The sequence below is a fragment of the Pollachius pollachius genome (genome assembly GCF_949987615.1).
Source record: "Pollachius pollachius genome assembly, chromosome: 3".
In the NCBI taxonomy this organism is placed as follows: domain Eukaryota; kingdom Metazoa; phylum Chordata; class Actinopteri; order Gadiformes; family Gadidae; genus Pollachius; species Pollachius pollachius.
The window spans coordinates 6,592,578-6,614,084 of record NC_136936.1 but is presented as its reverse complement, the minus strand read 5'-3'; the positions used below and the strand labels follow the sequence as shown (position 1 = coordinate 6,614,084).

At 39.0% G+C, this 21,507-nt stretch overlaps 4 protein-coding genes across 4 annotated transcripts; 1 reads left to right on the top strand and 3 right to left on the bottom strand.

Annotated features, from left to right (window-relative positions):
* Window positions 1–5,800: 5,800 nt before the first annotated feature.
* On the bottom strand, window positions 5,801–6,748 carry LOC307072430 (olfactory receptor 4E2-like; the record flags this gene model as incomplete). Its single annotated transcript, XM_079731723.1, has 1 exon — window positions 5,801–6,748. The coding sequence occupies one exon, from the start codon at window positions 6,746–6,748 to the stop codon at window positions 5,801–5,803; it is 948 nt and encodes a 315-aa protein (XP_079587849.1).
* A 4,404-nt stretch (window positions 6,749–11,152) lies between these two features.
* Window positions 11,153–12,097, bottom strand: LOC307072568 (olfactory receptor 4E2-like; the record flags this gene model as incomplete). The annotated part of the gene is made up of 1 exon (XM_079731910.1): window positions 11,153–12,097. One exon carries the CDS (start codon window positions 12,095–12,097, stop codon window positions 11,153–11,155), a length of 945 nt encoding a protein of 314 aa, XP_079588036.1.
* Window positions 12,098–14,466: 2,369 nt separating this feature from the next.
* LOC307073972 (olfactory receptor 3A3-like) lies at window positions 14,467–15,402 on the bottom strand (the record flags this gene model as incomplete). Its single annotated transcript, XM_079733944.1, has 1 exon — window positions 14,467–15,402. One exon carries the CDS (start codon window positions 15,400–15,402, stop codon window positions 14,467–14,469), a length of 936 nt encoding a protein of 311 aa, XP_079590070.1.
* A 3,768-nt stretch (window positions 15,403–19,170) lies between these two features.
* On the top strand, window positions 19,171–20,109 carry LOC307073587 (olfactory receptor 52N5-like; the record flags this gene model as incomplete). Its single annotated transcript, XM_079733479.1, has 1 exon — window positions 19,171–20,109. The coding sequence occupies one exon, from the start codon at window positions 19,171–19,173 to the stop codon at window positions 20,107–20,109; it is 939 nt and encodes a 312-aa protein (XP_079589605.1).
* Between the last annotated feature and the right edge of the window lie 1,398 nt (window positions 20,110–21,507).

Genomic DNA, 21,507 nt, shown 5'->3' with positions numbered 1-21,507 from the left:
CTGTAAGATTGGGAACTCCTGCCTGCTCCTTAATGACATGTATCTGAATTCATGGTTAATTGATTTGGAATAAAGCATGTGCTAAATGAATCAATTGTAAAAAAACGGATGTTTGACTGAAATTGTCCAAATTAGTAAATGGGTGGACCTGTTCAACACAGGATAGACTCTGATAGGGTCTGTGTACTAACCTTGGGAGAGAAACCATGTTTGGCAGCCCTTTGTGTATCCAAGTAGTGTTCACTGAACCTCATACATTTTATAGAACACCTCTATTATTTAAATGTTTGTCCAGGTCATAGGAGTTTTTCTCTATTCCACTACATGTGGCTTTTTCCTTAGTCCTGCTTCTTATGAAAAGATAAAACTATGCTGAGCTATGCTAAATGGTTTGAAGTTAACCAAATCCACAGTTTTAGGAATTCAGGAGGAATTAAAGAAATTGAACCGTTGTCATACTATTATTATTATTTAAATAATATCGCCCTAATTTCCTTTTGTATTAAATTCTTTATCTCACAAAAAAGATTTACAGATGGTATCAAAAAAGTGAAGAACGTTTTTTTCTCCCAGTAGTTAACCTTAAAATTAATTAAATGCGCGACTTAATCTCAAAATACGGTGGTGTTGTTGAGCTGTAAAGAACACCTTCACTAAGAATCTGACCCATCTAAACCTCATTAGACCGTAAAATAAACACCAAAATGGCAATGAGTTTACCCTGGTATTGTAGAATACCATCCAAGGAGAACAACCATGCTTTCAAAATCATGTCACATTGCTGTATTCCAATTACAAAAGTAAGTTTAATGGAAGGATTATTTGAGACTCTGCTGTACAACTAACATAGTATGTAAAATACGGCCAGTTCTATAAAGCCATTGTTATTGTAAATTAAGCTAACGACTATACCATAACGGAGAGTGGCGGGAAAAAGTATCAATCATCCCATATTTGAAATTGATGTTAGCCATTAATTTAACTAATAATTCCTATTTTATCTGTGGGATTGTCTCTGGTCATAATACAACTCTCTTAGGTCATTTTCTAAGAGGTACAAGATCAATCCCCTGTTCCTCCTAGTTCCCCAATTTTTGATTAGGCAGAGATGACAAATAGTAGTCACATACCCATAACTACAAAAGACAACACTTAAATCTTGAATTTAACAAGACAGCAAGATGACATAGGTGGATAGTTGGTGTAGCCTCCTATCCGTTTTTGCTACCAGTTGTTGCTCTGTTCTGCCTCAAGCTGTCAATAACGTTATCATGACATTGACTGAAAAAGTGTCTTTCATTTCTGTAATGGTTCCCTCCCCCATCTCATCAAGTTTAACGTCTTTTATTTTTGATACTCCCAAACACACTCACTATGTAAAGCGCTTTGTGTAATTTGATAGTGTACTATATAAATGCAATGATTTATATGTGATTATTAATAACTGTATATTATATATTATTTACTACAGTAGTATCATCAGTTACATTTTCAAATACACAGCCAAAATCAAATTTGGTAACCCTCACATCCATGTAGTTCTTGTTGAACCAAACTTGAAGTAAAACATGTTTATTTCTTTGGGCTCATTTGCCCTGATGGTTGAGTAGAAACAGGTTTCCCTGCCACACATGAGAGCTTGATTAAGACCCAATTATTCAATTCTGTTCTCAGTGACAACAAAACAACTGACATACACAGACTCCCAATCATCAAATTTAAGGTCCAATTTGTTTACATGGAATACACATTTATATTAGGACAATTATTACAAACATTAAACAGAGTATTTTCCTTTAAACTGAGCTTAAAATAATCACATTTATAACTGTGTATCAAATCAATAACAAAGTTATCAATCATCAAGTGAAATAACATTTGTTCATACTATATGTTCACGTGTATATTCATAATATAATTAATGAATAATACATTGGACAGGCATTGCAAATTAGCATGAGCTACAACTACTTTATTGCAATGCATCAGACAAAATTGTATGTCTTTGTGTCTCGAATTGTCCCTATGCGAATAAACCATACGGAACATTTATTTGTATGTATTTCTACCTTTGCATCTTAGTATTTGAAATGAGAAGAGCATGAATATTAATTAATAAGTCATTGATAGCTTCGAAACATAAAATATTATGTTTGCAATGAGGCTTTGCATTATGAAAATATTTCCAGAAACATTAAGAATGTCTAAGTTACCTTTGATGTAGAATTTTTTCTTAATTTATTTAAATTCAATTAAAAGAGGTGCATCGGAATTGTAGTTGGTTTTGTTAGCTGTATTTAAGGTTCGAATTGCTCTTTTAAGGATTTTAATCATGCTTTTCTGGAGTTATTTTGTGTTTAACCTATATATAAGTGGATTAACTACTGGGGGAAATACCATAATTGCTATACCCAGCGCTCTTCTCAGGTTTGGGGACACGCTCTTAAATCTGTGAGCCATCAAAGTGATGATACAAATTAATTGTCAGGAAATAAAAGCCACCAGATGTGTTCCACATGTTTGGAGAGCTTTACCTCTCGCATCTGAATGCTTATTCTTAATACAAGTCATAGTACAAGTCGATATCTGGATGTATGTGTATGTTATTATGAAGGCTGGTCCAGCTTGGACTAATATGATAATGAATAAGCCGTAGTTTCTATTGACGCTGCTGTCTTCACAGACTAGTTTCACTAAAGAGGGATTGTTGCAGAATATATCTACTATATTATTCTTACATATTTTGAACTGTGTAGTAGTACCCAACAGCACTACCATAATAAAGATGTCAAATAACCAAAAGCCCACAATGATTCTTATCAAAATATTTGACGTCATGAGAGAGTGGTACCTAAGAGGAAAGCATATAGCAATATATCTCTCATAGGCCATCGCAGTTAATAATAAGAACTCTCCTCCACCATAGATGTGAACCAACAGAGCCTGGCGAAAACACCCAGGGTAGGAAACAGAGCGTCCCTTTGACACTATACCATGCAACAGCTGAGGGAGAAAAGCAGTGGCTCCCATTATGTCCAGTACAGGCAGGTTTAACAGCAAGATGAACATGGGTGAATGCAAACTCTTTGTGAAGAAAATTGTTGTAAACACTAGTATATTAAAAACATATAAAAATACGTAAGTGTCCCAAAAACAAAAACAGTGTAAATGTAGCCAGGCGGTATATTTAATGATTCCATCGTCAGCTCAATTGTCCAGTGACCAGGGGTATCATTTATTTTCATCATTGTATGTTCTTAGTTTTTTAATTTTCCTGGATGGAAGTCACAATATCTTAGTTAACACTTCAAACAGCTCGATATTCATTGCTAACCACTTGGTATCTTACCTGTTACACTGGATAGTACTTATGTCATCAACTATAATTGATACCATGCATGATCTGTACATTTATGCTCTGCCCTTGCAGTGCTCCAGGAAAGTTATTTTATAATCATGTGAGAACCAGGGAGACCCAAGCGGGAAATACAAAAAAACAGACCAGGTTTGGGGGACTGAACTCAAGTTAGAGGTTACCAATAGGATAGAGCTACGGCTATGAAGCTGCATTTACAGATGGTCAGACTGGGTCAATTCTCTACACAGAGGTTCAAGGCTCCATCCCTAATGTCTGCAACCTACCTGTAGACATCCTTCTGTAAGATTGGGAACCACTGCCTGCTCAAAAATGACATGTTTCATTATAAATGGATTTGGATAAAGGCATCTGCTAAATGGGTCATTAGTAAATACATGGATCTTTGTCAAAAATGATCCAAATTAGTAAATGGGTTGACCTGTTAGACAGGGTAGACTTTGACACGATCTGTGTACCAACCGTGGGAGAAGAACCATGTGTTACAGCATGTGTGTCTATCCCAGTCTTCCTTTCATGGTCTTACTCTACGTAGTTCGTTGCTTTGTTCCACATGGATCTATGTGTGGTTTTCTATATGTGATTCAGTGGATGTGGGGATGTGTACAGCGCTTTTATCCAAATAGATGACTATTATTTGTATTATTAGTTGAATAATTAAATGTTAATAATCCGATTGGTTTAGGAATCTTGCTCAAGGCTGCTTACAGGAAGGTTTTAGACACTTTTAGTCTGTACCCAGAAACTTTCGGCTACTACTACTCTTCCCCCAACTCTTAAAACACATTTTTACTGATATACCTGCTTATTATATACTTGCTCTATGTTTGATTCTCCATTTATTGTTAAGAATTCCAAAAAGTGTTGACATATGATATTTTCAAGGTAAATGGGTGTGATTTGTCACAAACTACCCCATTCTTTTTTTTTACTGGTTTTCTAAGTGTAAACCTTAATTCATGAAGACAAACCCAAATATATTGTTCAGGTGGGAAACATGCAGAAATTAAAAGCACACTAATTTCTGTGTACAGTTGATGAAGGTCAAGTTTATGGGCCAATGAAGCGGTATTGTGATTGATTGAATAATGTGGCTGATTGTTTTTTTTTATTGAGTATTATTAAGCACGATACAGGTTCCTGGGGTTTTCTGAAGTGGACTTGTGATAGATTGATCAATGCTAATTTGCATAATCTTTAACAGAATCTAAAAATACCATAAGGTTTGGCTTGTTTGGTATTTTGACTTTACGATCAGTTTTTACAATCGTTTCAAAGTCTTCCAAAACTTTCCAGGAACAGAAAATACTTCCAGGCGAGCAATTTGTGTCCCGTTGGGAAAACAATTTACCGTGTCAAATAAGGTCCGGGTTGGCCGGATACCAGGTTTGAGATTTTTTTCATAAAACGGGGCAGGGGGCAGCTAAGGTTTGACCGTGATTTATGGCGCATTCACATCGATTGGAATTATGGGGAAAACATTTTAGCAACCTCGTCGGAACGTTCTCGTGAACGACATCTCATGACGCGCTTATGATTCTATTTCCGTTCGACAACTGGGGCCAGATTTTTATAACAGAGTTGCCCAGTTGGTGGCGTATAGTTTACTAGTGACGTGCATGAACATGGCAGAACGTGAAAGTTTTACTCAATATGAAAGAATCAACCATCATATCAAATGCGATTATTGATTGACGTTGTAACCGTCTGTTGGCATCGACTTTTCTCAGTTTTAAACGTTGTGTACTGGTAAACCAGCTCTAGATAAGGACAAGTTTAGCCTTCCATACAGTGGCAATGCAATGTGCTTCTTATAAATAAAAGCAAAAGGATAGTAATGCGGTTCGAACTTGAAACTGATTCTACTAAGTTCTGTTTAGTTTTGACTGGTATTCATGGGATAATAAAGTTCTTCCTGCTGTGAAGAACTTTAAGATTCCCAATGCAGTGCACATGATCGGTCTCTGTCGGGAGCATAAGTGATCATCATGACTGACGAGGCGTCTCGTTATCACCAGGACCATGAACGGGCCTTTTTTGCGACCCTTGTCGTCACACTGGTAAAATAAAGGCCTCCTTATTTCCGGTTTACATGGATCTATTCAATTTGACAACTCTCAGTTGTTCAGCTTTGGATTGGTTGATTTTAGCACTTTTGACTCATTCAATTTCAATATCAAATAATACTATACTATAAAATACTATAAAAATGACTATCAAAAAAAGTCTGCAATCCTTGGTCTCTGAAAGTAAAAGCGCACTGACCTTTTGGTAGTGGTTTCATATTAATACCCCAAAAACTGTAGAGGAAGATAATTATGCAAATTTGGGAGGTTAAAAAAAGAAAAATATAGGCACATGATAACAATAGTGTTTCTTTGCAAACACATTAATAATATTTGATGAAAATAATATTTTATCTTGTCATTTGTAGGCTAGCCTCACTTTTTTAAACATTTTAATCATGCTTTCCTGAAGTTCTTTTGTCTTTAACCCATATATAAGTGGATTGAGTACTGGGGGAAATATAGTAATTGATACACCCACAGCTCTTCTCAGGTATGGGGACACACTCTCGAATCTGTGAGAGATCAAAGTGATGGCAGCATTGAATTCAAAGAATAAAAAAACCACCAGATGTGTTCCACATGTTTGGAGAGCTTTCCCTCTCGCATCAGCCTGCTTTGCCATCATACAAGTCAACAAGATCTGGATGTATGTGTATATTACTATAACTAGCGGTATACCTTGAATTATGCCAGTGAAAAACAAGCCAAAGTAATTATAGACCTTTGTGTCCTCACAGAGTAGTTTTGTCATAGCTGGATTGCTACAGAAAATATCCACAATATTATTCCTGCAAATTCTGAACCTGGCAATTAGAGAAAACAACACTATGAAAAATAAAATCTCTGCAAACCAAATGGCCATAATGAGTCTCATTATATTTTTCGGAATCATGATAGAGTTGTACCTAAGGGGCAAGCATATGGCGACATACCTGTCATAGGCCATTACTGTTAGAAACAAGAGGTTACCTGTACCATAGAAGTGAAGGAGAAAAGCCTGAAAGAAGCACCCAGGGTAGGGAATAGAGCGGTTTTTGGTCAAAATGCTGGTTACAAACTGTGGTAGAAAAGCAGTGGCTCCAATCATGTCCATTATTGGTAGGTTCAACAGCAGGAGGAACATGGGCTTATGCAAACTCTTTGTGAAGACAATCGTCGCAAACACCAGTGTATTGCAGAGCAAAATGGTCATATATGTCAGAGTTCCTAAGACAAAAACTGGGTATTCTTGGCCAGGCGGTAGGTCTAATGACTGTAATGTTAGTTGCATAGCCCAGTTACTTAGCGGATCACTTGAGTTCATATTTAGGTTGCTTTTGTTTCCAAAGAACGGGCTCTTCCTACAAGAAACAAAAGAAAAAAAGGTTAATCAGGTTTAGCAGTATGAGGAGTAATAATAAACTAATTTAACTGGGGCTATTAAAATCAATGTGATAATAACGTGCGAACGCAATCTTATTTTAATTCAATTTGTTTTTTTTGTGATTTGGAAAGTTTTTGCCCACAGAATGTCAGCATTCATAGAATAATTATTTTTAGTTTTTAGTTCCACTTAATTTGCATTCAATTACACTTGCAGGAAGTGTGAATACTGTATGTGAGTATTCACAGTTAAAAATTTTAATCGTTTGACAGCCCTAAATATGACACAACATGATATCACCTAACTATAAAAGAAGGAGTCTGTCTTTCCTTCGATTTCTCGCAAACCATTCACCCGATCGATATCACACTTGACGGGTGTTTTGCTGAGGCCCCAATAAACGTAATGGTCGAGTGTGAAGATGTTTGGATGAGCGGTAAACAAGGAAGCTGCAAGATGCAATACCAGACGCCAAGCAATCGACCTGTTCAGAACACTGCACTAGTAACTAAATTAGTGGTAGATATCGAACAGTTACACCATTAGAAAGCTCCTCAAGACTCAGTGTGACACACATTGCTGAATACTCTCTCTCTTTCCGCAAGCATCTTACCTTTACTGAGATGCAGCTTTGCGGCTGCAGGGCTGATTGGAAGCTATTTTATTGGCCTTTAACAAAAGGAACGCCCATTAATATTGTGACAAAGTGTTGCCTTAGGGCCAGAAAATTGTGTCTTGGGGCCAGTTGGATGGGTTTTAGGGCTAGGTAATTCGGTGTAAGGTCCAGTTAATTGGGGCTTAGGGCAAGTTCATTGGGGCTTAGAGCCGGTTAATTAATACAAAATGTGTTTCATCATTCAACACAATGTAAGGTATATTAATCACAAAATAAAAATAGTTTTGTTTACTTAATGTTTGATTTCATTGCACACACACACATACTTCCATTCACACATAAGACATTGGTCTAGTATTGAAAGTATTACTTTTGTATAACTTGTTTTGATTATGTGATACATTATTCATGAGGAATTACACTGTTACGGCAGTACATTATCCAAAATGTTTCCAATATTTATCAAACCACTTTTTTTTTTTAGTAAAACAAACCCGTTTATTTGGTACGGTCAATCTACTTTACTGTGACATGCTCCTTTGAAAAGTTGCTCATGCCAGCCCCAAGCTACTGCAATTTTTTTCACACATAGACTTTTATTGCCCAGGCATATTAATGCCTGACAAACTGTACCTGTCGACTGATTTTAGCATAACGTTTGACGACGCCATAAACTCATATAGTTACACATACAGGGACACAATTTTTAGGATTTAAAGTGGATGAATCTTATTTTATTGATTCCCTCTCCCTATCTCCCACAAACACATTGGCAACGGACTGTATGTGAATGTAAGGGATTCTAGAAATACCCAGAAACTCGAAAACCCGGTCTTAATCTCAAAGAGGCCAAATGTACACGTTTTGTAGATGTTTTTTGGTGAGTGCAATAAGTCCCCACCAATTTACACATAGAAAGTCATTTAAAGGGGACACATACCACCAGGCGTGGGTCTGATTAGCCATTACAAGCAGTTTTGAAAATGTGCAGCTTCTAACATCACAGGTTGGCGTGTCCACCTAGATGGATAACGGATAGACGAGCAAAGTTTGTTACAGTCCACTGGGTAGGCTGGTAGACTGATCTATCCAGCACACATCTAGATGGACGCGCCCGACCGTGATGTCAGAAGCTGCACACTTTCAAAACGGCTTGTAATGGCTAATCACACTCACACCTGGTGGTATAATATGTTACCTTTAACCTGTATTATATACAGTCTGAGTGTGTTACACCAACACTGGAGCTCGACTGGCAGGATGCACTTTGTGAAGAGGAATGTCTAAGTGCTGGCTTGAGACCGATGGGGGTGTCGGTGAGAACAAAGGGTTGTCCAGTCAGAGTTCCAAGGTTTATAGGCTTTATTTCCCAAAAGTGCGAACAGGACTGTATGGATGTGTATAGGTAGGTAGGTAGGAGGATAATGTGTGAAGGTAGGTAGATAGGATGATAGTGTGTGTAGGTAAGGTGTGATGGATACGTAGTTAAGAATGAACAAAATATGTAAGGGTCCCAAAAACAAAAGTTAAGTTACCCTTTATAGGGAGAAATTCTTCTCTGCTTTTTTACCCATCCGGCTAGCTGGTGAACACATACACACAGAGGTCCATACACATGGGAGCACACTGGCACTACCGGATCAGTGGGCAGCCGCGGTGCAGCGCCCGGGGAGCAGGTGCCTTGCTCAAGTGCACCTCAACCGTGGAGGCTTGAGATTTGAAATGGCCACCCTGCGTTAACCAGTCCAACTCCTTAACCAGTATGCCACAAATGCTGCCAAAAGCAGGGTATATGTAGCCAGCCGGTATATTTAATGATTCCATCGTCAGCTCCAATGTCCAGTAACCAGGGGTATCATTTATTTTCATTATTGTATGTTCTTAGTTGTCAAGGAATTACATTTTTCTTGGGAGAAGACACAATATCTTAGTTAACACTTCAAAAAGCTTGATATTCATTGCTAACCTCATGGTATCTTACCTGTTAAACTGGATAGTACTTATGTCATCAACTTTAATTGATACCATGCATGATCAGTACATGTATGTACTGCCCATGCAGTGCTCCAGGACAGATATTTTATAATCATGTAAGAACCAGGGAGACCCAAGAGAGAAATACAAAACAAACAGACCAGGGTGGGGGCTGAACTCAAGTTAGAGGCTACCAATAGGATAGAGCTACAGCTATGAAGCTGAAATTACAGATGGTCGGATTGGTTCAATTCCCAACACAATTGTTCTGGGTTTCATCCCTAATGTCCGCAGCCTACCTGTAGACATAATTCTGTAAGATTGGGAACACCTGCCTGCTCCATAATGACATGTATCTGAATTCAGTGTTAATGGATTTGGATTAAAGCATCTGCTAAATGGCTCAATAGTAAATAGATTGATCTTTGACAGAAACTATCCAAATTAGTAAATGGGTTGACCAGTTAGACAGGGTAGACTTTGACACGATCTGTGTACTAACCGTTGGAGAGGAACCATGTGTTACAGCCATGTGTGTCTATCCCAGTCTTCTTGTCATGTTCTTACTCTATGTAGTTTGTTGCTTTGGTCCACATGGATCTCTGTGTGGTTTTCTATATGTGATTCAGTTGATGTGGGGATGTGTACAGCGCTTTTATCCAAAGAGATTACGATTATTTGTATTATTTATTGAATAATTGAATGTTTATTATCAGATCGGTTAAGGAATCTTGCTCAAGGCTGCTTACAGGAAGATTGTAGACACCTTTAAGTCTGTACCCAGAAACTTTCGGCTGGCCTTGAGGTCAAATGCATCAACTACTACTCTTCCCCCAACTCTTGAAACACATCTTTACAGATATACTTGCTTTATTATATACTTGCTCTATGTTTGATTCCCCATTCATTGTTAAGAATTCCAAAAAGTGTTGATATATGATATTTTCAGGATAAATGGTTCTGATTTGTCACAAACTACCCCATTCATTTTTTCGACTGGTTCTCTTTAGTGAACCATAAACAGTGAACCATGACAAACCCAAATATATTGTAAAGGGGATAAACATGCAGAAATTAAAAGCACACTCATTTCTGTCTAAAGTTGATGATGGTCAAGTTTATGGGCCATTTGAAGCGGTATTGTGATTGATTGAATAATGTGGCTGATTTCTTTTTGTGTGATTGAGCATTATGCACCACGTTACAGGTTCCTGGGGTTCATTATGGCTTCCGCCTGCAAAACAATTTACCGTGTCAAATAAGGCCAGGATTGGCCGGACACCAGGTTTGAGATTTTTTTATAAAAAGGGGCGGGGGGGGGGGGGGGGGCTTGGCCTCTTTGGTATGACCGCGATTTTTAGCAACCCTCGTCTTCAAACTGGTAATAAAAGGCCTCCTCATTTCCGGTTTACGTGGATCTATTAAATTTGACAACTCTCAGTTGTTCAGCTTTGGAGTAGTTGATTTTAACGCTTTTTATTCATTCAATTTCAATATCAAATAATAATATTATAAAAATGACTGTTAAAAAAAGTCTGCAATCTTTGGTCTCTGAAAGTAGGAGCAGCACTAGCTGCAGTAGCACTGACTTTTTGCTAGTGGTTTATTATTAATACCCCAAAAACTTTAGGAGCAGATAATTAAACAAAATTGGGAGGTCGAAAAAGAAAAAATTAGGCACATGATATCTGTAGTGTGGCTTTCTTTGGAAACACACTAATGATATTTGATGGCAATAATATTTTATCTTGTTATTAGTAGGCTAACCTCACTTTTTTAAACATTTTAATCATGCTTCTCTGAAGTTCTTTTGTCTTTAATCCATATATAAGTGGATTGAGTACTGGGGGAAATATAGTAATTGATACACCCACAGCTCTTCTCAGGTATGGGGACACACTCTCGAATCTGTGCGAGATCAAAGTGATGGCAGCATTGAATTCAAAGAATAAAAAAACCACCAGATGTGTTCCACATGTTTGGAGAGCTTTCCCTCTCGCATCAGCCTGCTTTGCCATCATACAAGTCAACAAGATCTGGATGTATGTGTATATTACTATAACTAGCGGTATTCCTTGAATTACGCCAGTGAAAAACAAGCCAAAGTAGTTATTGACCTTTGTGTCCTCACAGAGTAGTTTTGTCATAGCTGGATTGCTACAGAAAATATCCACAATATGAGTCCTGCAAATTCTGAACCTGGCAACTAGAGAAAACAACACTATGAAAAACAAAATCTCTGCAAACCAAATGGCCATAATGAGTCTCATTATAGTTTTCGGAATCATGATAGAGTTGTACCTAAGGGGCAAGCATATGGCGACATACCTGTCATAGGCCATTACTGTTAGAAACAAGAGGTTACCTGTACCATAGAAGTGAAGGAGAAAAGCCTGAAAGAAGCACCCAGGGTAGGAAATAGAGCGGTTTTTGGTCAAAATGCTGGTTACAAACTGTGGTAGAAAAGCAGTGGCTCCAATCATGTCCATTATTGGTAGGTTCAACAGCAGGAGGAACATGGGCTTATGCAAACTCTTTGTGAAGACAATCGTCGCAAACACCAGTGTATTGCAGAGCAAAATGGTCATATATGTCAGAGTTCCTAAGACAAAAACTGGGTATTCTTGGCCAGGCGGTAGGTCTAATGACTGTAATGTTAGTTGCATTGCCCAGTTACTTAGTGGATCACTTGTGTTCATCGTTAGGATGCTTTTGTTTCCAAAGAACGGGCTCTTCCTAGAAGAAATACAAGCAAAAAAGGTTAATTAACAAGAAGCAATATCAGTTTAGGATATTATATCAGTATGAGGATTAACAATAAAGTAATATCACACAATATGATATCATCTAACTTAACAGAAGGAGTCTGTCTGTCCTTTGATTTCTCGACAACCATTCCCCCGATCAATTTCACACTTGACGGGTGTTTGGCTGAGGCGCTAATGAACCGCAGTATTGAGTGTGAAGATGTTTGGATGAGCGGAAAACAAGAAAGCTGAAAGATGCAATACCAGACGCCAAGCAATCAACCTGTTCCGAACACTGCACTAGTAACTTAAATAGTGTTAGTGTAACAGGCAACAGAACAGTAACATAATTTGAAAACTCCTCAACACACAGTGTGGCAATCTTTGCTGAACTCTCTCTCTCCTTCCTCAAGCAACTTACCTTTCGCTTAGCAACCAGGTACTGGGTTGCAGCATTGCGACTGAAGGGCTGATTGGAAGGTATTTATTGGCCATTGTCAAAAGTTACGTCCAATGGTATTGTGACAAGGTGTTCTGCCTTAGGGACATTAAATTGCCTTGCAATCAGTTTAATGTTTTTTTACGGCTAGTTAATTTGGTGTGAGGGTTAGTTAATTGAGGCTTAAGGCCAGTTCATTGGGGCTCAGGGCAGGTTAATATGGATGAATTGAAAGATGTAAAGCATATTTATCACAAAATGAAAATCTTTGTTTTTGTTTTTTCCTTAATGTTTGCTTTCATTACACACACACATCCATGAACAGAAGTATTGTGTTACTTTAGTGTTATTTGTGGTTTTGATCGAGTCATGTTTTTTTCATACTCTTCTTAAGCTGTAGCGCCAGTACATTATTCCAAATATGTCCAATAATTTGCCTAGACAGGTTGCCGTCAATATCCCCTTGACCTCCTAACTTCCGGGTTATGACGAGAAAAGAGTAATCCAGTAGAGACCTCATTTATTGATATATTTCATTATCAATCTACCTTAATAAGGCTGGTTCAAAATAACCTTCACTTGAAATATTTTTATGAAAACGTTATAGGCCAATATGTTGTCAGATTAAAACAATCCTCGTCATTTCCTAGCTAACCTCGTTTTAACATTTGAATCAAGTTTTTCTGAAGTTATTTTGTCTTTAACCCATATATAAGTGGATTGAGTACTGGGGTAAATATAATAGTTGATACACCCACATTTCTTCTCAGGTATTGGGACGCACATACTCTTTGTCTCACTGGTTTAGTTTGTTTGGATATGGTCACCCTAATTTGGGCTGTGGTTGGTGCCTTTGGACGTTACTCTGTCTCATAGATAACCTCTTTTTTAACACAGTTAGAGTGTACGTTGGCCATTTTTCACCAAAGCCTCACAAGTAAAGTTAACAAGTCGCAAGCAATGGAGAATACATTAATACACTCTATTACCACTCTGTAACCATACCACATTTTTGGTGATTTATTTAACAGTGACCTTTATATATATATATATATTGGTGTCTCTGTCTGTCGATTTATTTCCCAAAGAAGGTAAAAATACATCTGATGTGTCAGCTAGGTAGCTTTACAGAGATGTTTTTCAGTTAGGTCAGAGAAACACAATATGCAAATCAGCCTTAGCACTCTTTATTTAGTGGGGAAGAAATAATACATCAATAAATTATCCTTCAAAATGTATGATGTGATATTTCTGAAGGATTTCTGGGAAATAACACATGATCCATGCAATACAGTACAACCTAACAACAATTTGTTGTAATGTCCCCTATTATTCACTTACAATACAGCCAATGTATTGCTATTATCAATCTACTCATAATGTAGTGTTTTGTGAAGTTGGACAATTTTGCTTTAGAATATGCCCAGAAAGAGCCACGATTATGTGTTTGTGTGAAGTGGTATGGTGTCAAGGGCCCTGTCTTTCCTTGCCTCAAAACAACATGTCAACAGAAGGAGAGCATATGCCAACCACAATGGTTCATGTTATTTTCCTGTTATAATCACAATTTAACAGCACGTTTAATGAACCTCGTAAATGTTTGTTATATTTTATACAACCTTTGCTACATTTCACTTTCATCTATTATGACCACTGGTTCCTGTAAGATTATCAGTGTACATGTGACCATGTCTTATCATTTTCGATCATAAAACACTGATATGACTTTGATATGAAGTGGATTACATACAACGTAAATCTGAATGGAAAGGAGGAGATTAGACAAGTAGCAGCAGGATGCGTTAATAATGAACATAAGAATGCTTCCTACATCTGACCAAAAAAGTGTGTATTCTTCACCTCAACACGTATCATTCCTGCCTCAGCCTGATCTTTTATTTTTAACCAGTGCCAGTAGTGTGTTCCTAATCTCACTCGTCTTCAGCCCATAGACAATGGGATTCAGAATAGGGTTGACAAGGAATATCAGCATGCCCATTATCTTTTGCAAGTCAGGTGAGACGTTTTTGAATCTGTGGGATAAAATGGTGAAGGTACCCACAATTTCGAATATGCAGAATATGATGAGTTGGGACATGCATGTGTTGATGGCCTTGGTCTTGGCCTCGGACCTCCTGGACCCGATGCACGCGACCAGGATCCTGATGTAGGAGAACAGCTGCACAGACACGCTCAGCAGTTGCATGGCGGCCGTGGTGAGCAGGCCGACGATGTTGTTGAGCGCGGTGTTGCCGCACGAGAGCTTCAGCAGCGACGGGTTGTCACAGAACACGTTCATCACGGCCGTCCTGCACTTGGGCAGCCGGGTCTGCAGTACGAACAGGGACAGAATGAGGAGGAAGTCCAGGCCCCACACCAGACAGACGATGGACACTACGGTCCTGACCGACATCACCGGGCGGTACCTCAGGGGCCTGCAGATGGCCATGTAGCGGTCGAACGCCATGGCTGCCAGGATGAACAGGACTCCTCCTCCGTACATGTGGAGGAGGAAAGCCTGCAGCACACACAGCTGGTAGTACACCTTTCTGGTTCCCGTAACAATGTCAGAGAGCACCTTGGGAAGCATGGCCGTTATGCCCACCAGGTCGTTGAGAGGCAAACTAAACAGGATGAAGTACATGGGAGTGTGCAGCTTCCTCTTGAATATGATCAGAGCCAGCAAGGTCATGTTGCAGAATATGGCAAACAGATAGATTATGACACCCAGGAAGAATATGGGGTACCTTCCTCGTGGTGGAATATAGAACGGGTCCAGACTTACTTCATTGATTACACTCATGGATTCATTTTCCATATTGAGCTAAATAAAAAACTACAGATTCAGAGGATTTAGCAATCACAATTCAGGAAAAATGGTTAAAATAACATTTAGAAATTCAAATCTTCACCCAGTGAAGAGATGTGACAGAGCGACCGTTAAGACACTACTGGCAGGCACTGTGAGGGTTACACTGACTGTCACTGTATTAAGTAATCCACACTTGTCGTCATCCTCTGAAGTGTCCTCCGGGAAAACAGACGATTTGGTGTGATTAAATGTATTACTTTTCTGTGACCTACGGGGACCTGGTGTCCCGATCAATGCAAGACTGCACAATTTTTTTTGTCCCTTGACCCAGTATGTACAGTATATTTCCGTATATGTGTTTGTGTGTGTGTGTGTGTGTGTGTGTGTGTGTGTGTGTGTGTGTCTGTGTGTGTGTGTGTGTGTGTGTGTGTGTGTGTGTGTGTGTGTGTGTGTGTGTGTGTGTGTGTGTGTGTGACGTTTAAGAATGTGCCTTCACAATGTGTCATCACATGAATTGTCCAATGTCACATTGTAAATACAATCTCTTCCGGTACACGCAAGAAGTACCGCATCATTGCATCACAAAATGCCAGCCAAATGAGCTCTCTTTCCAGCAGAGACTTCTATAGTTATACTGCATTTATTTTTTCGTCAAGGTTATTTATTATAATTTTTGGTAAAACTGGTTTTACTTATTTTGGCTGTTCTGCAGAAACAATAAATGTCCATAGATGGGTGTTGCTAACTTGCTTGCCTTTATTCATACATTTACAAATTCCTAAATAATTCTAATATTAAATGAAAATATAGATTTGAAATAGGTCAGGAAACATGGAAGAGATATAGATTACTATAGATTTAGATTTCTAACAATATTTTTTCTTAAAATGTATAGGTTTTCATAAGGTTTTCAACCTTCCCGTCCCTTCACCACAATGACATTTGGGATATCCATAGAGATATATATGATTAAATGATATGATTCATATAATTTTACTTTTTATTTTAAGAATCTCTAGTAATCTCTATCACGCTTTACAATCCTCTGCAACAAATAATCATCTGTGAAAACAAAAACAAACTGTTACTGTGACAGCAGAATTCCTTGTGATGAAACTTCTCCTGGGGATTACCCCCTGTGGAGTTGACTGATGACTATCCATCTAAATCCCTGGGAGAATAATATGTTCCGCTGTCTTGTTTGCTACATAGTTATTTTGACACTGTCATGAGGCCAAGGGATACAATCATCTCAGACCTGGCCCCCTGTCGTCATCCGTCCGAAGGGTTGGGATCATTACTTATGAGGGAAAAACACCACAGTGATGAGTCCCGTAGAGGGAGTTTTATATGATGTGTTATTATCTTCCCATCGTTAATTATTCCCTGGAGCTCCGGAAAGCCCCTTGTTGTTAATAGGTTTAGCACAATGTTGTTCATGAAAAGTGTCACTCAGTCGAAGTCGTGAAAGGGTTGTTGTTGAGGTCACATAATCATACTTTACTTATTTTAAACTTTATACAGTTTATATGTTCTGAAGTATATTTAAATAGTTGTCCTTTTGTTCACATTTTAACTAACATTATAATGAGGCACACCTTTCGGCAAAGAAAAGGGCTGTCCTGTGCCTATAAATGTATGTTTTACACAGAAAATTACTAAAACTGAGTGCAAATATAATTCTCCATATAAACAAAATCAGTTGGCCAAACTTTAGGTACCGTATTAATCGAAAAATATGAAAACGTATAAGTATTATCAATTAAAAAAGTAAAAAATACATCTGATTTTGTATTCCATTTATATTTATGTAAAAATACAAACCGCTACAACTCAGCAATAAGCGCTCCATCAAATCACAGGAATTGCTGATAGGTGCACTAGATGTCTAGACTGTCCCTCAAGGGTCTGAGGAATCACCACCAGTGGAAATAACATGAAACAGTACTGTGAATTGTTTGCCTGGTTGGCAAATGTAATTGATAATGGATTAATCACAATAACAATATCGGGCAAAATAATCGTAATAAGAATTTTCCTTTTTTTTGTCTTCCTTTTGCATCCACATTTCTAAGCTTTACATTTAACTACACCAAAGGAATGACATTTAGGTGAAACTCATTGAATTGTAATTGAAACACCAGCTTGGACGACATGGGACTAAAGTGGACACATGTGGGCCTTTTGAAACATGTGGACTGTTAAGTTGGCCTTCGGGCTGAGCTAATCGGCCCACTCCAGGGAAATGGACACAGTGGACCTTGGCTTAAATAGGTTTAAATGCCTTAATTGATTTGAGCCCTTGTTTAGTCTTTTGATTTTCCTCTTATGGGAAAATGACCACACCAACCATCCAGGAAGGATTAAGATCACCCAAAGCTCATTCACAGAAAGCATTCTTCCAGTATTCCTGGTCAGTCTGAAATAGGATCTACTACTACTACTGCTAGAAACAGGAGCAGTATTTAAATCATTACATGTTTTTTTAATGAATATTACATTTCTTATGTAACTGTAATAATTGGTGATGGTATGTTGTTTGGAATTGTTTATAGCTATAACGGAAGGTTCGGAATAATCAGAAGGGCACGTGGAATATTGAATCATCTCAAAGTCAATGTGCAACCAGCTTTTAATTTATTCCTTTTATCTAATTAATATAATGTAATTGGTAACACTTTACAATAAGGGTATAATAATGAATAAAAACCAATATTGGTAAATGATTACCAGACCATAAGTAAACTTAGTTAGTCAATGCTTATCAATTAACTTATGTTAATTAATGGTTCATTATTGTACCCTAACTGTAAAATGTTACCATGACACTTTTATACATGTACATATACATATACATACAAATACTTTCATCTCATCGCCCCATAGAAATGTTGACACCTGCTGATTGATTATCAATAATAAACCTCACTATAGATCTCAGATCAGCCATTCAATTCTTTAAGCACTCGGACCGGCGGTCCCGGAGCTGTTGACCTTTGACAGGTGTTTCCGGTAGCCCGGAGGAGGAATCCTTCTGTCATGGATAAAAGGGGTGACCAGTCCTGTCGCCCTCAGCCTTGGCATGTCCCCTGCTGTATACACAGCTCGCATGTAATCAAAGAACCAAGTACCCCTGTGACTGTGCATGGCTTTAGTTGTTAGCAGTGTTGCATATTTACTAGGCATTTAGCATAATTATTGTTTATTGAATGAGAATTTTGTTCCCATTTTTATCACAGGGATTTTTGTCATTAATGAGTAGGTAGGCTAGGTAACTCCCTTTGGTTGGAGTCAGAACCTCCTCTATCTGCATCCAGTATAGTCTGGTGTTTGTTTGTTGATGCATGGTATCATATGGATTGGGATTGGTTGTGGTTTAGTATAAGAGATATGACAAGATATGAAGTAAGATGCATGTGTTTTGTGGTTCTGTTCAGAATGTATTCTTATTTATTGACCTTTCCTTATTTTTCTTTCTCTACCTGTGTTTCCAGAATTGTGCGGTCTGCTGTTGGTAGTCTTTCAGTGAGGAAAGCAATTGCATTCGTAGGTATTCATCGTTTTTTAGGTTATATCCTATTCAAAATTCATGTAGATTGACTAAGTGTAAGATTCTTACATGCATAAATCGCTTTCAATTTCCAATTTGTGAACAGGTTCTCATTAGAACAAATAAAATTAGGCTCTTCCCTGACTTTCTCCGTTGCTATGCATAATAATCTCTCCTCTGACGAAAATCTGTGCATAGGTTTCTTTGTTGCCCTCCAAACCAGCATGGAAAGTAACAACTCAATCACAAAGGACATCCTACAGATCCAGGGCTTCAACATCTCCCCCCAGTTCACCTACCCTGTGGCCCTCCTGCTTCTCTTCGTCTACCTACTCATCCTCGTCTCCAACATTGGCGTGGTCGCGCTGATCGTCACCGAGAAAAGCCTGCACCAGCCCATGTACATGCTGTTCTGCAACCTGTCCGTGAACGACCTCATAGGCAACACGGTGCTGCTGCCCCGGCTCATGGTGGACATCGTGTCCACCGAGAGACTCATCACGTACAACCAGTGCGTGGCGCAGGCCTTCTGCAGCCACACCTTCGGCTCGGCCTCCCACCTCATCCTGATCATCATGGCGTTCGACCGCTACGTGGCCATCTGCCACCCGCTGAGGTACGGCTCCCTCATGACCACCCGCGCGGTGGCGTGGCTGTCCACCGCAGCGTGGGCCGTGTCCATCCTGCTGGTGTCCGTGCTGATCGGCCTGACGGTACGGCTGAGCCGCTGCCGCGTGCTGGTGCGGAACGCCTACTGCGACAACGCCTCGCTGTTCAAGCTGTCGTGCGACAACGTGTCCGTCAACAACATCTACGGGCTGTTCTTCACGGTGGCGCTGTTCAGCTCCTCCATGTTCTGCATCGCGCTCACCTACTTCCGGATAGCGTTTGCGTGCTGGATGCGCAAGAACAAGGAGCTGAACAGCAAGGCCATGCAGACGTGCGCCAGCCACCTGGTGCTGTACCTCATCATGCTGTGGTCGGGCTTCCTGACCATCATACTGCACCGCTTCCCCGACTACCCCGACCTCAGGAAGATCGCCTACATCCTGTTCCACGTCCTTCCCGCTAATCTCAATCCAGTTATATATGCGATTCAAACAAGGTCGTTGCGTGATAAGATACTGCAAGTGTTTGGCAGAAAGGTCACTCCATCTTTTTAACATGTTTTATAATGGGACGTTCCTTGTGCTTGTTTTTGTGTTGTGATTCTATTGTCAAAACATTGAAGATGAGGGGCATTTGTGTGTGCTGATATTGTATATTGATCAAGGACCCCGATTGATGAGGTGCTGAGTCCCAGACACAAGCACCTACCCCCTCACACACATCAACAATTACCAAGCAGATAACGATCCAAAGTACAGCACAGCCAACTTCAGGTTAATCTCCTCTGTCTGCCAGGTGCTGGGTTCAACCCCAAATGTCTGCATCTTACCTGTGGGCCTTTTTGAGCAAGAAGTCTAACCATGTCTGGCCATTGATCACCTGAATTTGAATAAGTTAGTCACGTTGGACATAAACGTCTTAATTACTAAATTGTAATATAGTAATAGTAATATTATAAACACAATATAACAGGGCTTGGACCAGCAGGCCTAGTTTTTGATTTAGATATGCACTCCCAGATAACTACATATAAATATACAAAATGGAACCTTTATAGTCTATATTGTAGATATATTATCTTATACTATATTATATAATAATGTTTATTATTATATATATTATACAATAATAATATATTATTGTCTCATTGCCCTGCGTATTTCAGTGCGGGTTTCAGTCAAGGGCGTAAGTTTGGTCTCAGCTTTGGTAGGGACACTTTATAGACGTAACCCAAAATTACTACATAGACTGCATCATGCTGAACAATAAATACTTTATTAAAATAAAATCTAGATTTACATTTGCACTTATTCACATTTAAAGTAGCCTACTGCAAAAAAGGTCAGGTGAGTAGTAGTTAGGAACTTCTGAAGCGAATAACGTGGAGGCAGGTCAGAAGTGCGCGTGTGCTCCAGAGGTCCACGTGAGTATTTAATCAGTGCTCGTGCCCATCGAGCGAGGTATACGAACCGAGGGGCTTCTCGTCGCAAAATAATGCCCTTGGTTTCAGTCCGTCTGTGCGCCTTCTCAACAAGCAGGTGCGCCTGCAGCCACAGGGGGCGCCAATATGCCAATTCCCCACACAATGTCATGATACATCATAGAAAACCGTTTCGCGATTTTTTTTATTTTAATTGCTCACGGCGCCCCCCTCGTGTCATGAAAAATTGGCACCCGGGTTCTCCCGTGCCTAGAACCGCCCCTGCTTAAAAACATGTCCAGTGAAATTGCACTGGATGAATATGTGAAAAAAGTAAAATGAAATAGTAGTTTTTATAATAGTTATATATTATAGTTATATATTATGTTATTGCATATTATTGTAGTGCTACATTCTGTATTGTGTCGTTGAGGATTATCTTGATTATAGGGATGAGGTCGTAGGTGGCTCAGTTGTTTAAACGTTGTACTCCATTGTGAAATAAATGCAATGCTGCTACAGGGGTGCAAAT